Below are 18,811 nucleotides of genomic sequence, written 5' to 3'. Positions count from 1 at the left end.
TATACAACGATGTCAAAAGCAGAAAAAAAAATTGCCAATGGACCCTGTACACAATAGTGGCAGCATGCATCACCGTTATCACTGCTTGGTGTACAAATTCAAACCGCAACCACCACCACCACCACCGATGCCTAGAATGCCGCCGTAACAATCAATTAGAAATAAACCCGCATATCATGTTATAATTTTAAAAAAAAATTATATTATTATATACAACGATGTCAACAGCAGATCGAAATAACATTCGTCAACGATGCGTATCATGCCGCTGTGGTCAGCGGGACTGGCCATAGGCATGCTCGTGTTCGACTTGGGACCTGCGATGGCCATTGAGGGAACCACTCAGGGTCAAGGCCGTCCGTCAATCCAAACCAAACGCTGCTGGTTCGATTCCCTAAGCTAGGCGAGAAGGACGTCATCGTCTCCGTCTCGCCTGGCTTTTCTGATCACTTTGGGAGTCTGCGAACCACAAACGCACAATTGTGAAGAACCTGGGTCGAACCATAGTCAAGACAACCACAATTAGAATCAGCGGCAACGATGTGCTGAGCATTCATGACAGCGATGTGTTTTTCACTTACTGCAACCACCACCGATGCCTAGAACGCCGCCGTAACAATCAATTAGAATTAAACCCGCATATCATGTTATATTTTTTTTTTTAAAATTATATTATTATATACAACTATGTCCACAGCAGATGGAAAAACATTCGTCAACGATGCGTATCATGCCACCGTGGTCAGCGGAATGGCCCTAGGCTACACTCGATTGAGCAAAATGATCACAAAACTTACTGGTGCCCAAACTCGAATTCAACCTGCAAGACATAGGCATGCTCTTGTTCGACTTGGGACTTGTGATGGCCACCAGAGACATGCTCGTCAAGCAAGGCATCATTCCGGAAAACATATTGAAATAAAAAAATTAAATAATATTATACAGATGGCCGCAATCGCGATGTTTGTCGGTGGGGCGTTAGTCAGGCAGCAATTACCTATTTTCTTATTTACGAACATCAAACAATGAGATACAGGCGGAATGTAAATGTCACTATTTAGCTGTGGAGAAATTGCAGGTCGCTCAAGCTGAGTACGCTAAATAACGCATGCAGAGAATGGATTTCATCGCCGACCAACTCAGGCAGGAACCTCACTCCGTGCGCATGTTCAACAGCATGGAAGAAGCCATGCAAGACTATTTCCTGCGCAAAATATGACTTTGAATTAACTAATTATTTTTATAGAATAAATTCACATGTATATATATACAACAGTTTGTCAAACTGTTAGACATTCATTTCACTCGAAATCATATCGAAGTGTTGAGCTTACTCAGCATCAAGTCCGTCAAACCCTTAACCGTGAAGCAGTTGAAGCAGTGAGCAAGAGACCTTGGCTTATGCAGGTACTCCTGGCTTCGCAGAGCCGAGCTTATGGCGTTGCTGGAAACCAGTCGAGGGATTGAGATTCATGTCGACGGACCACCATGGCAAGTATCGCAGAGCCGAGGTGGGCGAATGGCAGTCGACTCAAAGATGGATATCAATCAGATCATCAAGCCACTGGTAGACAAGAAGCTGGATCAGGAGCTGATGGATTTGCGAAGCCTAAGTACCAGCTCACGCTGGACATGTCGCTAAATAAGCAGCAGACAGACAGCAGCGTCGAACTTTCCGAAACAAACAAGAAGTCGTGCTCCAACCCGACTCCATCGATTCGACCATAAACACATCACTGCCAAAAATACAGGCATCGTTGAAACGATACACGAACATAGGTTCCGGGTGGCCGTTGAGCAGCATAAACAACGTTTATTTGGACATAGCAAACTATGTACCGCTCAAAGACACCGCGCACAACGTGTGCAACCTGAAACCTGAAATTCAATCCCAAAATCATCCCCATCCCCATGGTGCTGCCTTCTCAGATATGATTCGCACCTCATCATGTAAGCCATCTCGAAAATGGAAGGCAACATAAAATGCATCCTGAACAACATGGAGAAATACATCTCGTTCTTGCTGGACGGACTGAAGTTCATACACAGCTTCCAGTTCTTGCTCTCCTCGCTGGACAGCCTAGTGAAAGCCAAAATAGACGACATGGTCATTTGACCAACTCGAGCATCGACGGGGACGATTACTTGCACACGGTAAACGTGTGGGATAAACTTGGCTGTAAGACTCTAGGCGATTACCATGATCTCTACTTGAAAACGGATGTGCTGCTGCTAGCCAACGTCTTCGAACCATTCAGAGAAACCTGCATAAAACAATACAGCCTTGATCCCGCTTGGTATTACACCCGTCCCAGTCTCTCCTGGGACGCCTTGTTGAAAAAATCTGGCATGGAATTGCTGACCAATTACGACATGCACCTGTTCACAGAGAAAGGTTTGAGAGGTGGGATTTGTATGTCAGCCAGATGCTTCGCCAAAGGCAACAACAAGTACGTGGATGGCTACAACTCGAGCAAACCGACCAAACACATACTCTACCTCCACGCCAACAACCTGTACGGCTGGGGCATGAGCAAACCTCTACCCACCGTTGGATTCGAGTGGTGCAACGTCGGTACGATTGGCGACGTCACAAGTATCGCTCCGGATTCAAACGTTGGCTACATACTCGAAGTATATGGACACAGATTCCCTGCTGATGGAAATCCACACAGAGGACGTGTATGGGGACATGGCGAAACACGTGCACCTCACAGCTGTTTATGACCAGGCAACTTAGCTGGTACACACAGCGTAGCTTGCTGAATCAGGAAGGCAGAGAGAGATAAGGCAGTGCGGTTGGCCTGTACATTCCTAAGCCCAGATCTACGTCGCACGTGCTATATAAAAACTGCGCTTGTGTTGCGTGTGCTAGCTTGAGGTACTAATACACAATGGAAGTTTGTCAAGGTTGTCACATACATCACTGCTATCTACTGACATTTAAGAAATATATATATGAGGTGGATATATTCAGTCAAAAAGTTGACATTCCATACATTTGTTTATAATAAGAATAATTTGGCCACTTTCTAATCGCTGTTGAACTCGGATGAAAACTGGCTTGTGTGGTCTTTTTCACCAGTTAAAATTGATATAAATTTTGAAAGTTCCTGAGGGCGCCTTCTTTTCAAAGGGCTTTTGGCCTCTGAAGACACTTTCCGTGCTTTCTTTACACGCTGAAAACACAAGGGCTGTCCTTTTGTTTTACATTCTAGAGTTCTCTGATTACTGCTTGTATTTAACTTTCTCCGAACTAAATGGGTTTGTAATTTTTCTTCGAATTCGAAAGAGGTTCCATAACTGGTTTATTTAAGCATTCACTTAAGGACTATTCATGTGGATTGTCCTGAAACTGGAATGGTGACGTTTGAGCCTCTTTAAATTCCTTCATGGGACGGGGTGGTGTAGTATGTTGTGTCGCCGTTGAACTTGAACCCTCACATGCACCATGTTCCATGATTTCTAATCCTAGAATCGATGTTTCATCATCATTTGCCCTTTGCTGTCTGTATTTCTTTGGCCTTCCCCCTTTACTTTGGGTTTTAAATTGTACACATACCCAACAGTCATTGTCACACTGCTTAACCTCCCAAACATTATCAAATTCATCTCCTTTGATAGTATCCTGCATTTTCCTTTGTTTGTGAGTGAATGTCCTGTTGTAACAGGTCGCACAGAAAAACTGTGGGTCGTAACTATTGTCAGATAACACAACTATTTTTACCAAATGGTAAGTCTCCCGGCACATATCCGGCACAGTAATTCCAGTTTTTTAAAGTGATCTTCACATATTCTCTCCATTTTGAATACAAATTCCAACAAAAATAACACTTAAACTTGCTCCATTTAGAATACACAAAATACAGCTTCAAACTTGCACTGCAATACTACTAGAATCATCAACAAGAACCTTACACTCTCTGCTACAGTGTATGAATGAAACCTATGTTTGCGACAGATTCATGTGAAAACCGACCCTGCTTGAATAAACTCTGTTAATTTCATCTGACAGAGAAAAGTTGAGGCTTTCAGATAATTTAAACAGTTTTTCCCAGAAAACCCAGATAAGATAATTGTGACATGTTAATTAAAAAACAAGCCTTGTGGCAAGTCTAACTGGCAGCGCCCCAGTACATCCCAAGACAAAATTTCGATATTTCGATATTGAATCAAGAGCATCAGGCCGACTTCTCGTTTCTACCGCACGACAAGGTGAGGTGCAAAAGGTACAAGTATGCCTTGACCGTCATGGCTGTCGCCAGTCGCTACAAAGAAGCCGATCCGTTGATGACCAAAGATTCGACCGAGGTCGCCAAAGCACTCGAACGCATATACAAACACAGTCGCTTAACTTGGCCTGCCGAGCTGCAAGTGGACCCTAGACGCGAGTCATGAGACCCGTATCATAGCCGTTAGCCAAGCACAAAGTCGAGGCCAGACGGGGTAATTCGACTGAATGGGTCGCACGTTTACCTCGAGTTGTGACGGCTATAAACAACAAAATCACCAGACTCGTGGGCAAGAGACCAGTCGAAGCCATCAAAATGAAAATCCATCAGCGCCGATTCGTCCACACCAGCTCAAAAGAAAGAAACAGATAACGGACCAGGTCAGCGTAAGGTATTTGTACCAGTCGAGTGAACATGAGGGAGATAGCAGAAAATGTGCTATGAATCCTATATGGTCGCTAAGCACCTACAACATAGACAGGGTCGATATCCAAGACGGTGAACACAATCTGTATTATCTCAGCAACAGACCAGTCAGACCATTTGTCAAGGAAGAATTACAAGTCGTGACTCACGGCACCATGTAGCGACTCACTTATCGATCGCAGTACACCTGGAGAGATACAGCCATCTGTGTATAGATTAATTTAATTTAACATCCAGCTATCGGAGCCACGGTAGCTCAAGTCACAGGTGACTGAGATCGGTCTTACGTTGTAGAGCAGCACAACTCTACAGTGTGAATTTGTATACCAGTGAACCCTCTGTGGATGTCTTGCAACTTTTGGTTTATGCAGTGCACTGGGTATGTAGGCTAAACGTTGTTACAGGAACTTTTGACCGACCTGTATACCCAAGCCACGTGAGCAACAGGAGGTTATGTAGGCCAAACGTTCTTACAGGAACATTTGACCGAGCTAGATACCGTGCCATGTGAATTACCAAGATAAACAACTCCATAGCATCACTCCAAGTCAAGCGCTCTGTTCACAAAAGTAGGATTCGACCGCTGGACCAGCCGGCGAGATGGCATGCCATCATTCACACATAATTTTTAAGTCGCGCAGGGGATGGAGTTTGACAAATATAACGCTTGTAGGGGACCTGAGCCCATCCCCTATACTACTACTCCTGGTCGTAATAGGCTACCAAAGCGGGTATCCTGTTTGAAGTGGGTTGCGTCCCTTTTGAGGACTGGAGAGTTGTTTACAAGGAGCCAGAAAAAGGTGTTGATTTTGCCCGAATAAAACGTTAAAGTTGGTAAGCACAGTCAGTATCCTTTCTCAGCCTGACTTGAGTATCTATGATATAAAATTGCGTCGTGGTATTTCAGACCAGACGTCAGTATGAACGTCTGGAAGTATGTTGCCGTAGCTACGTGCAGTAATCTTGAGAGCGCCTTAATCATCAAGACAGCAAACATATATATTCAAGGCACAAGTTACCTGTGGAAGGTCCTGTGGAAGATCATTCAATATCTAAGGAAGGATTTGGCAGAGTTCCTGTTGCGTTGTTTGAGGATCTGGGATGCCATCGCGAAAGGTTGCTTCATTTCATCCCAGACATGTTCAGGGGATGACAATCCAGGATATCATGTCCGCCGTGTTGAAATTTTATACCAGGGCCGTCCTTTTTCAAAACTAAAGTCACGGAATAGACTCTAGAGTGGCATCAACATCACAACACAACATAGTATGAAGATTAAGAACATAAGTTTATTCAGAAACATATTACAACACACACACTTTCACACATGAAGCATCCATCTTCACACTCACTGTACACACCTTGCATAATCCCTACAGGTAAACACCATTCATTCACTCATCCTACAGTTTATGTCTCACACGACTCTCAAAACACACCTTCCCACATGTACAAGCAATCACTTTACATACCCACACTTCTACTGCGTAAACACACACACACACACACACACACAGAGGTTACTTAATATCATAATATACTAAGCTCTAATACCTTGACTTTTATCACACTGTTTTACTGTTTGCCCACATACATGAACCCTACTACTAATTACATGTACTTGTAACTCATTATTTACTGTGACAACAGACCATACCTGAAATACATGATTCGTACAACCATGATCACGATATATCCCTGTGCCAACACATAAATATTAAATAGACTGATTAAATGTTCAGTTCAAAGATGGTACTGTTCAATGTCCATTCATGTCGCACACATGAAGGTCAACACACGAGAGTCAGATGCATCGTCATCTCGGCCTCGTATAGATGCGTCCTCTCCAGGTCTGGTAAATACACTCAAATGTAAGGATGGGTATACTACTCAGGCGGCAACCAGCTCGATCATCCCAGGGTTACGACGTACTTCGACGTACGACGTCAACACACACAACCTGGCCAAGGTCAACACTCCCATGGGATACCGTCTACACCGTAACGAAGCGCCCTCTACTTCACAACGCCATCACGACGCAACACACACGCCCGTCACAGACCAGGCCTGCTCACGTAACGAAGCTCCCTCTACTTCATGACGCCATCACGACGCAACACACACGCCCGTAGCAGACCAGGCCTGCTCACGTAACGAAGCCCCCTGTACTTCACAATGCCATCACGACGCAACACACACGCCCGTCACAGACCAGGCCTGCTCACGTAACGAAGCTCCCTCTACTTCACGCCACCATCACGACGCAACACACACGCCCGTCACAGACCAGGCCTGCTCACGTAACGAAGCTCCCTCTACTTCACGACGCCATCACGACGCAACACACACGCCCGTAACAGACCAGGCCTGCTCACGTAACGAAGCCCCCTCTACTTCACAACGCCATCACGACGCAACATACAAGCCCGTCACAGACCAGGCCTGCTCACGTAACGAAGCTCCCTCTACTTCACAACGCCATCACGACGCAACACACTCGCCCGTCACAGACCAGGCCTGCTCACGTGACGAAGCTCCCTCTACTTCACAACGCCATCACGACGCAACACACACGCCCGTCTCAGACCAGGCCTGCTCACGTAACGAAGCTCCCTCTACTAAGTGGTCACGACTTTACACACACGCACACGCCGGTCAGTAGGCATTTGCTGTAACAATTGGATTGAATCATAAATACACATCACTACATTTCACTATATTCTATTGCTTACACGCCGAAACTATACTAATACATGAATACTTTTCAACATTTTTTATGGTTATATTACCAATTGACTATTGCAAAAAATTCCTTAAATTCACAACAAATAAATACTACGCTAGTTGTAATATAACGCTATCATTCACACATTAATGCAAATCATATAACTGATACAATTACAACAAATTATGCAATTCGCACAATTTCCACAAATACTCAGATTTCATACACAAACCCTACATTGCATTCGCATAAAAATATCATTCTCAAAATTGTACTCACGTTCACTGCAAAGAATGACAAAACTAAACATCCTATCAAATAATAGAAACCATTAACAGTACTCTACTACTTCTACATTACGCCTAAGTGACAATGAAATGTTACACAAATACAGAACCTAACAGCAATATTAATTCCATTGATAATAAAAAAATGTACATACGTCCAAGCGACCAAATATGACAAGGGAAAACACAGAATAGGTCCGATGTGCATGCTCTCCAAAATCGCTGTGCTCCAAGACTACAGCCTGACCAACCTATGTAGAACGCACACACGTGCTGCATGTTTTTCCTGCAAGCAAGCCCATGCTGGGAAAATATGTCAATTGTATGCTTATACACTTTAATGTATATCTATGTATTGGTGAACTAAGGAAAAAACACACATAAAAAACACGTGCATGTATGCATATGTTATTTGAAATTACCTGAGTTTGAAAATACAACGACTCAATAAACTGGTGTTTTGTGGTGAAAATAAATCGGTATAAGTGGATATGACTATTTTTACTCTTGATACTTGACTGTTACGTGTTTTCTTTTTGTCTGCAGCATACGCAGCCCTGTCACCATAATGTGGAAGTTGTTGGTATGTATTATATATCTAAAGGACTTTGGGTGAAGAAGGTGGTCAGGTGTTTTGGCTTCCGTGATAACCGCCTATTATGTAACCTATGGAAACTCTACTATGACGACATTTGTGTATTCTGTGTTATTGCTCACATGATGGTAGTTGCTGCTGATCCACTAAAGCCTCAGGCACCAGGGCGAAGCTAAAATGCTGTAGTTCTAAATCAAGGACCAACATTAACATTAGGCATGCTTGCACAGTAAGGCACAGTCTTATATATGATTGGGTGGTGACATAAGGCATGCTTGCACAGTAAGGCACGGTTTTATATATGATTGGGTGATGACATACTAAAGGCTGCTAATATAATAACATGAATATGTCCGACTAACATGCCTCATTACTTCATATTTGGAATCCATTGTTACCATTTTGCATCTGACACATTTAAACAGATATATACAGTACATAAAGTTTGTGTATGAACTTTGCGTTTGACTCATCTTCTTGCACTGCATTGTGGGTCGATTTACCGCATTTATAGCTAAATGTACTCTTAATTATTAGTAAGTTCAATTTGAAAGATGACCATCATAACATGCTTCGTTTTCTTCTGTTTAAGAAAGAAATCGTGAAAGAGGATGAAGGTGAATTCACTTTGGAAACCAATGACTTCTTTCGACCGAACCTGAAGCAGATTGGAAACAGTGTATTTGATATCAGGAATTACTATATCCCTGAAGGTATTACTTTTCTGAAAGGTTTATGCCAAACATATGTCATACAGATGCAATTTCCCAGTTTGATCAACACCATGCGATCCCATGTTGCACAAGTAAACACTTGCTGATACCAGTGTCACCAATAGGGTATGATATACCCATCATGTCGGTGTCATTGCTGTTTGATTCAAAAGCACATGCTCATGATATAGCCGGATTGTGCTTGTAATAATCCACATTTGGCAAATAAATAGGAAATAGACTCATGGTCGCACTACATATGCATTAAATCTGAGATCTTTTCCTACATATCATATACGCATGTTTGTATCCCCTTTGACGTTACCCAATACATATCATACATGCATAAGTAAAGAACGTTGTAAGTAAGATGATTAAGCATTTAAGTACAATCTATATATGATTGTGAAATGCATATGTGCGTATTCTTTCGAGATGAACTAAATCAACTTAAATTACCCTACTGTGAATTAAATATACTGAACCATGAAAGAAACGTCGCCTTTCAAAAGCAAATGCAAAATTGTGTTCTTACAAGGTGGTGCTTGCATTATGATTGTACCGTTTTGTTAACATGTTTTTCAATCCAAACTGACAGTTTATACCAACATCAGTGTGTTTTCTGATGAAAAAGCATATCGACCAAAAGCACCGAAAAAGTCAAACATGGTAAAAGGTTTCATATGACATTCCCAAACTCGCCTGAAATCATTTTTGTTTTGACACAATCACTTACGAGATATCAGAAGAACCAAGTCTTGGGACGATTGCAAGTTGTCAAGACTGCACGGAGGGTAGCAAACCATATTAATGTTCATGTTAGGACAATCTACAGACTGCAGGTGTGGTATCAAGTCACTAACAGCATCCAACACTGTCCACGCAGTGGGCGACCTTCAGTAACATCACAATGTCAAGACCGACAGATTCTGCGCAACCATCCGCAGGATCGCTTCCCCAGAGCGACGGAAACAGCACGCCAGAGCACTGGGAGTCACAACAGACCCATCAGTGCCGATACAGTGCATCGACGTTTGCGCGGAAGAAACCTCTGCTGTCACAGACCATACCGTAGTCCTGTCCTCACCGCTCATCACCGCCAAAACCGATGGGCAATGGACAACTCAGAGTGAAAATAGGCGTTATCGACAATGGAAAAGTGTGGTTGTATCTCATGAAAGCCGATACTGTGTGTCGGCAGTCGATGGCAGAGTGAGAGTACGGTGAAGGCGTGGGGAACTGTTTGCCAATGAGTGTATTGTTGAAAGAGACTCGTGGGATGGCCCAAACATCGTGGTATGGGGTGCAATCGCTCTGAACCAGTTAGTTGACTCCGTGGTGTTCCAGAATCTTGGTCCGGGATGAGATAATGGCGTGACAGATGTTCGGTATATTGATCAAGTGATAAGACCCCACGTTGTACGACATTTTGGTCGTTACAGAAATCACATCTTCTAGCAAGACAATGCTCGTGCCCACACACTGCCAGAGCAAAGTAGACTTCCTCAGACAACATGGCATCCAAACCCTTCAATCGCCTGCACTCACTCCAGATTAAGTCCCATAGAACACCTTTGGGACGAGATTCAAAGAAGACTGAATGACCTCCAACAAAGGCCGACAACTGCGGCTGGCCTCGATCAGGTATTTCGCACAGTATGGATCCAATTGCCTATGGCCTTCATCAACCGGCTAATTTATTCCATGTACAGACGATGCAACACTTTCATCGATGCCCATGGAGGTCACACACAATACTGACTTCGGGGTGTCTTAATGGTACCATTTGTGGTGATTTTGTTTGTGTGAATTCTAAATGTGATTCGTGAAAATGAGTTAAACAGAAATGTCAAGTTTGAACTTAATCCTCCGTTTTGATTGTTAATAAGAGTGAATTAAAATGTGTGCTTTAAAAAAACCCGCTATCGGTGCGACATATCTTTTGTGGTTCAGTGTATATGCCAACATGAATGTGTGATTAGTTTATTCCATAAGCAAAACTACATTCGTATTGGCTCTGGTGTATCTTAGCAGGTTAGGAACAAAATCAGTTTTAGCTTTAAGGTAACAGTTCTTCTGATCAACACTTTATGTGGGACTTGTACATGTAAATAGTTAGTATTCAAATGATATCATTTCAATACACAAAGTATCAAATTAATCAAGAGCTACAATACCATGAACTCTGTCATAAAATAACTCTGTTATAAAGGGTTTCCATTGTTTGATTCCCACTATATTAAGTTTCCAACAACAATATCGCATTAAACTGTATGGTTTCAGAAGGGGTCAACATTATTCCAACCAGCCTTGAAACACCATTGAAGGAAGTTAAAGAAAGACTCTTAGAACTTTTTGACCTCTGTGCTTTTAACTTGATTCGCCATGATTCAGCTAAAACCCCTGTCAGTGAAAATGCTGTTGAAGGAGGTTTTGCATTCATCTCTAAATCCCTGGCTCCCGTTTTGGATATCCCTACCTCGTCTCTGGCGAATCATATCAGATGTGATGTGTTCATCGCCCTACCGGGGCATTCTGTCCTACTTCTTACCCTGGTGGAAGGGGACTCCTTAACGGAAGCCTTGGAGTATAACATGTCAGTGGCAAGAGGAGTGACACGAACACTCAGTAGATTCATGGACGAATGTGTACACCCGGTACATGGAGTACTGCCCGTCTCAACATTATACGACAAAGTAACCTTTGAAGCTCACATAAACAAACTTGCAACACAGTCGTCACACTTCATCACAAAGGACTCACTGCTTATGAATTCTACCAGGTATTTCAAAGTCCTAAACGCATTCTGGGCAGGAGTCGCAGAGACAAAATGTGTGAAGACAGAGCCTGGGAAAGAAGATGATGATAGTCTCAGATTTCTTACAAGAGAACAATGCATTGTATTAGTTGAGAATATCAACAACAACGATGTTCAGGTGATGTGTGGACGTGGTACTGGAGCCTCTACCCTGATGCTGGAGGTGGCAAGGAGACTAAGCAGGTTGGGGGACACATTACTTGTCTGTAAGTCAGAGGAAGAGAGGGACAGGCTAAGGTATGTATAATTTAGAAAATACGAAGTAGCATCCTGTTAAAGTGGAAAAGATTCAAATTAACAGATGACAGGGATAAAAATTACTTAAAAGTTAAATGTGACTGGTTCACTTCTTCAGAAAGGTGTATACGCCAACCGTGACAGTCGATGAGCTCAGTACACTGGACTTGTCACCATTCACAGGCATCGTGGATGAAACCAACGAAACAGAAACCGACCCCAGTTGTTCACACTGGAGATTTACAAACAGTAAGATAATTCATATGTATCCTGAAAATTCTGTTGTGAGATTGTATGTTTATTCTTTAAACTGGGATATGTTTGTGGGTTTGTACCTTAGGCAGAGAAGTCATATTCATTCATAAGAGATTGTTAAAGTTCTCAATAAGTGCAGTTTGTCGTATACTGAATCAAAATACAAACTTGACAATTCATATTTGTAAATAAAAATATGCATTGTTATAGTAGTCCCAAAGTATCGACTCAACAAAAAAGTAATCACAGCAAATTTATGTCAATCCAAACATCGTGCACCCCACAAAAGTACTAAAACTTGTTTTTCACGTGCCACTGGTCTGGTGCTCTTATCATTGCACGTGCATTTGATCGCACATGTTCCCATCAACTGTACAAGGTTAAAAACCCTTTAAAGCACTAACAAGAACAGCCAATTCCAATGCCGCGCCTCTCAAATGTGCAGTGTGAACGTGCCGTTGGCATGCTGGAAGCGGGAACCTCAATAAGTGGCGTTGCAATTACAACGGGGTGCAGCCGTCGGACTGTTTATGATGCACAGACTCGACTGCAACCAACTGGCACCACTTCTGATCGCCCTAGGCCAGGTCGATCACGTGTGACCACGCTGCGAGCTGCTCACCTTCGTGTTCGACGACCATATCGCGGAACCAATTTGGCGCCATTACATCGACGTCAAGCGTTTGCTGTGGGCCCCTTGACACCTCCGATGGACTCGGAGTGATGAATCAAAATGTACCCGCAGATTCGCTGATGGTAGGATGAGAGTGTGGAGGCGACGCCGTGAACGTTATGCTCAGTGTTGTGTACAGGAAGTTGACAGATTTAGGGGCTGAAGTGTCATGGTTTGTGGTGCTTTCGGTGGGATTGACTATTCCCGACTTATCCACGCCGTGGGTACCTTAATGCTGCAGGTTACCGCGACCAGGTGCTAGCCCCCAAACTTATTCCATTCATGGCAGCACATGGTCCAGGTCTGCACTTTTAACATGACAATGCGGGACCCGACTGAGTGTTGTAACTGGTGTTTGGGCGTTAGTAAACCCTACAACAGTTACCTACTAATTGTGGCCGTTCCCATTGTCAGGGGAAGATTGTAGCTCGGGCGCTCCACTCGCTTGGTCCTCGGGAGGATGCTAAGTGCAGGAGTGAGGGGTCGGACGACCGTGACTCCCAGCTACCCGCATTACATTCATGTACTGACACACATACGCTCACAGATAAACGCAACGCCAAGTTATACTCACATAGTTTACTCTGTCTCAGTCCATCTCTAAATACAACTTCATCAGCAGACAGGGTAGGCTTATACCACACGGGGCGACTGAGTGGTGTGGACTGGCTTCCGTCACTTAGAAGCGCGCAGCACTTGCTCAGTGCCAAACCTATCTTTTTATATGGTTCGAGCCTGGCCTGATCACATGTTTCAACTCATTGTTTTGATTCGTTAATCCTATATCCGTCCTAGCACTCATGAATATTACGATTGGAAATTATCGGTAAATACCGTTCGGTAACTTTCCCCTTTTATCGATCTGTTATTGTGTTCTGTCTCTCACGACAGACATATATCTAACTTATGGCTAAACGCCATTATCTTTAGACTTTCTGTTTCCCAACAGTGTCTAGCCGTTATCAATCATGAGCCAATCTGCAAATCTATATAGGGAGTCTGATGTACTTCTCTTACTGATTTAGGGATGCATTTTTACCGTATAACATCAGCCATTTTAACCAGGGATTACCTGCAGAACGCAGGGAAAAAGGTTCTTGACTGGCTGCCAAGGTCACCAGATCTCAATCAAATCGAACACATCTGGGATGCTCTTGGTAGAGGTCTGCGCACTCTTAGGAATCAACCCCAGAATTTGCAGGATCTTGGTGCTGCTTTGAAGGGACAATGGCGCCGACTGCCCACTAATATGTTTACACGCATCAGGAAGAGTTGCTTGGCAGTTGTGGGGGCAAGGGGTGACGCTATTGAACGTTTGAAACTTCAGATTTAATTTCTTGTGACTTGACACTTTGTTTATTTTACTGATAAAGTATGTAATCACATGGAACCGATTTTTGGCATTGCGATTATTCTCAGTTTATCATATGGACCTTAACAAATAAATGATAACCTCTATACCACATTTTTGTGTCCTTTCTTTTATATATATATTTTTTAGTATATGATTGTGAAGTTTCTAGTTTAACTCAGTATACTAGTATAGGTGTACTTTTAAGTGCAGTTAGGTGTAGTTTTCAATGTGTAGGTAGGTGTAGTTTTCAATGTGTAGTTAGGTGTAGTTTTCAGTGTGTAGTTAGGTGTAGTTTTCAATAAGTGCAGTTAGTTCTTAGTCCTCACTGACCGATCATTCAATGGTAGTCATAGCTACACATGTTGAAAAGATGAATCCACAATGATGTTGCCAACAGTCAGTACTAACATCGCTACTGATTTAAATTCTGAACGTTAAAATTTGATGAGAAGCTCAGTATTTCGGTCGCATGTACCGATACTATAACATGCAGCTCAGCACTGTTGAAAATCTTTTTGAAAATTATTTTGATCCAGTTTTTGTTCATAACAAAAGGAGGCAGACCGTTAGTCCAGCTGTGTGCTACTGACTGAGTTTGGTTTTACGCGACTTTCAGCAATATTCCAGCAACATCACTGCGGGGGACACCAGACATGGGCTTCACACATTGTACCCATGTTGGAATTCGAACCCGGATCTTCGGCGTGACGAGCCAACGCTTTAACCGCTAGGCTACCCCACCGCCCCCCAGCTGTGTACTAATTTAGGGCAGTCATGCAAGGGCTCAAATATGATAATAGTTCATTCATATCCCTTATTGAGATACCTTTTCACCTTATTTAGGTACTGCCAAAGTGAAGCATGAACAGACAAACACACCCACCACTTTTACACTTATGTACCGCTCACAGAGACGTAGAGTAACGTGTACATTTGATACTATAAAACCTGTGTTAGTTTGATATATGTAAGGGGCAGACAACAGTTATTTTTGTTGACTGTGCATAACCATAAACAAACACTCATCGGTCGTTGTCTTTAGTGTGTGAGGTGTTTTCTTGGTATGTATATTACACACAGTTTGTGAGAAACAACATGAGAACTTTCAACTTGTATCTCACTGACACCACTATAAGATCTTTTAATTAACTTCGCTGTAAAAACAGTTGAACGAAAAAATATTTTGATTGTACATACTATAGACATATCCATAACTTTTAACATTGTATCTTGTAGTTATTTGAGATTTAATAAAAATGTTTTCTTTTTTTCCTGTTGTAGTTCAAGAGGAACTGAAAAACCTGAAAATGCGTACAACAACAATTAAAAGAGTAATGTACACATACATTCTTTGGATAAGTTCTTGCATCAACTTAAATGAGCACATATTGTAACATACATTTTTAAATACCCACGACATAAGTAAAGGTTTAATAATGAAACTTACCACTGGACTGACATAGCAGCGACAGCATCATGTCTCAGATGATGGTTGTCACACAGACAGTTACCTACATCAGATTCTATGTGTATATTATGAGGAATAATTATTTTAATCAATTAGATGGAAAATGGATTAAATGTATTTTTCAGGAGGTGGACAGCGTTAAAGGGCAGATAGCTGTATTGGAGAATGGTGAGACCATGAGAATCTAAATTATAAACTTTATATTGGTCTGAAATATCTGGCAGTTAATTCTCAGGAAGCAAGAATAGTGACTTGCTTCAAAACTCCTATTTGTGATCCATTCAAAAATATTTCACAGCTTGTTTTAAATTCTAAACATGGTGGTGTCGAATAATCGAGAAATGTTACTCTCTGATACTGACAATGTATTTGTGGATTGTACTTTAGTCTGAACATTATATTGCTTTCCAGATGAATGGGAAGGACAAATGAACTTCCTTTTTGAAGAAATGGACGTGTTAAGGATGTTTTCTGTGAAAGTAAAGCACGTCATGACTGTGAGTGATGTTGGAATCCTTGAAATATATATTTAACCTATTACACTATCAAGGGTGAAGACAACAATCGTCACAGCAGTAAAACTTAACAACGACCTGGCCATTCAAGTAATGTCCCAGCTGACACCGCATACACGACCAATAATAAAAATGAGAGTATGCCCCATCCCTGGCTCATCTCTGCATTGCACATTACATTTTAGGTATCGGACCAACATGTATTTTTATGTTTTTCTACTTGGTCTATTTAGGTTTTCAAATACTTCACCTAGCAGTGACATACGCCAGAACCAAACTTATTTTTACCATTGATGACATATAAAAAATAAACATATGATAAGAATATTATTTATTGTGTATATGTGAATGTGGCTGTTTTAAGTCTGAAATGCAACGTGAAAATACGTAACCTCTCTGCGGTTTCGTTGGTGGGCGAGAGTGAAGCAGATGGCTTTTTGGCAACATTTGATCGCTCGGTATTGATTAACCACAAGTTTTTTAAGAATGAATTTGGTGTTCCGCTGAAGACTAACCACAAGTCTTTCACATGTAATGGTTAAAAATGTACAAAAAAACAAAGTTTATTCGTTCTTTAAGTCTGAAATGCAACGGTGAAATTATTTTGCGTCATAATTCATTTTCAAAGTTGTATTTATCTATTTTTGCTTCTCAATATTGTAGGGTCGAAAGAAGAAATCACTTCAACACTCTCCATTTGACGACCTTTCATCGCCAGGTGAGAGTAGGGAGTTTGAACACATCGTGTGGATACATGAACTAATGTGTCAGTCATGCAGAGATATCAAGGTGTTAGCAACTTACACTATGCTCGTCAGTCCTTTAGAAATATCCTTCTTTCTTTCTTATTGATTCAGAATATTATCCTTACAATTCAACAGATCTATTCTGTTACAGAGTGTGATGGTCAGGACCTAATGGCTAACAGGATGAAACCTCTACTCGTTGAGTTTAAACAGAGAATATATGGACAGAATGACGTACTGCACAGTATTAAAGAGGTGAGAATATGAGACAGACACGTATGTCCAAATCACAATAATACACACACATAAGTGGAAGGTAATAGGAATAACCGTGCAAATGCAAGTGCCGGACATGTCATTAAAAATCCCAAAGCATAAAAGTTGTATACAACTGTGTAAAACCATAAAGTCATGCATTCATGCAGGAACGTATGTAACTAATACTGTTCTCATTTCATTAGTTCCTAGTTGAAGACAAGATCCTCATTGACTACTTCCAGACTAAAATAGGTATGTATTGATTTAGAGATCAATCATGCTTATGTTCATCACTCAAGCTCCAGATACTAGAATAAAGTAAGTGGAACGCTATACATCTTGACAAATTGCCTTTATGTAAAGGGAATCAAAACTCCAACTTTTCGTCATCCAGCCGACGTCATTTCAATTAGCCTGCATAATCACCGGATGCCAAATAGCGTGAGCCATCCAACAAACTGGGTTTCGGACCAGCAAGGGTGTGCCTCGTTAAAACACGGGAATCCCCTTGAATTATAATATTCCATCGGATTTATGCTTACAAACCCCTTTCACCTTGCAAATCCATATATGTGTGTATATGCGCATCCACAATTAAGAACTTCAGTATTCAGCAATTACATGTATAATTAATTTTGCGACTATAGATTTCTCCCAAAGTAGTCAAACAAGCGACGACTTGTTCAGGCAGATTGTATTCAATACAACAATTTCTACTCCCTTCTTGTCGCTCAGTGGTTTTATTATTCATCTAAGCCCTACACTTGTGTATTTTTCGTCATTCACTTGATGCTCAGTTAATGACTTTAGTACAGGTATTAATTACTTGTGACAGCACTCGGATTACCGAGACAATGCAAATTAACTCAAAAGTACACCCATACCTCTAAAGGTGGCGACGCAGAAAGCGAGGAACGGCCAGTTAAGTTGCAAAAAGGTGTCTATATATGTAGGTTTATTAAAGTAGGCAGGAATACACCCACATCTTGGCGTTATGTAAAAGTAAATACTTTGTTCAGAGGATTAGCCGATAATAAGTTGACTGTTTATTGTTGTCTAACTAAATTGATATCGTGAGCATAGATGTCACGCGTGCTATCTCAGCTATCCAATGAGTCATCACACTGATGAGAAACAGTTGAAAGAAATAATCAGATGAACACGGGCTGTAATATCCCGAAACGCCTCATACAAGACACGAGACATGGAACAAGTTTCTTTGTACATCTGAAGATGTATTAGTATATTGTTCTTATGTGTGGATGTTAACGAATATAATCCTCAAACAAGTTCATTGTCTGATATTATACTTAAAACATTTTTGGTTGTAACTGCGATATTTGCTTTTTGCTTTCAGTCAGCTCTAATAGAAACACGAGAGACCTCAATGGTCACTGATCAATGTGTTCTGAGAGTGAAAATGATCAATTAATCCTCAATGCTTTTATGTTATAAAGTATGTTCTTAAGTAACAGCTGGAACTAAAATAGCTCCATATTTAGATACCTT

The 18,811-nt window shown here is 41.6% G+C and overlaps 1 protein-coding gene across 3 annotated transcripts in view; it reads left to right on the top strand.

Moving 5' to 3' along the window:
* The window catches only part of LOC124286842, a 199,570-nt gene that overhangs the window by 92,033 nt on the left and 88,726 nt on the right, over nt 1-18,811 (top strand). For all 3 annotated transcript variants that reach the window (XM_046723282.1, XM_046723283.1, XM_046723284.1), the window contains exons 3-12: nt 8,217-8,253; nt 8,858-8,978; nt 11,262-12,033; nt 12,152-12,282; nt 15,597-15,646; nt 15,909-15,951; nt 16,195-16,280; nt 16,962-17,016; nt 17,196-17,299; nt 17,506-17,554. In XM_046723282.1, the coding sequence (XP_046579238.1) occupies nt 8,217-8,253; nt 8,858-8,978; nt 11,262-12,033; nt 12,152-12,282; nt 15,597-15,646; nt 15,909-15,951; nt 16,195-16,280; nt 16,962-17,016; nt 17,196-17,299; nt 17,506-17,554 (1,448 nt within the window). The remainder of the gene's footprint in view (nt 1-8,216; nt 8,254-8,857; nt 8,979-11,261; nt 12,034-12,151; nt 12,283-15,596; nt 15,647-15,908; nt 15,952-16,194; nt 16,281-16,961; nt 17,017-17,195; nt 17,300-17,505; nt 17,555-18,811) is intronic.

This window comes from Haliotis rubra, unplaced genomic scaffold (genome assembly GCF_003918875.1).
Source record: "Haliotis rubra isolate DU_JTF1 unplaced genomic scaffold, ASM391887v1 Scf393, whole genome shotgun sequence".
In the NCBI taxonomy this organism is placed as follows: Eukaryota; Metazoa; Mollusca; class Gastropoda; order Lepetellida; family Haliotidae; genus Haliotis; species Haliotis rubra.
Note: the sequence above shows the minus strand (reverse complement) of the source record. Positions and strands in the feature narration are given on the sequence as shown.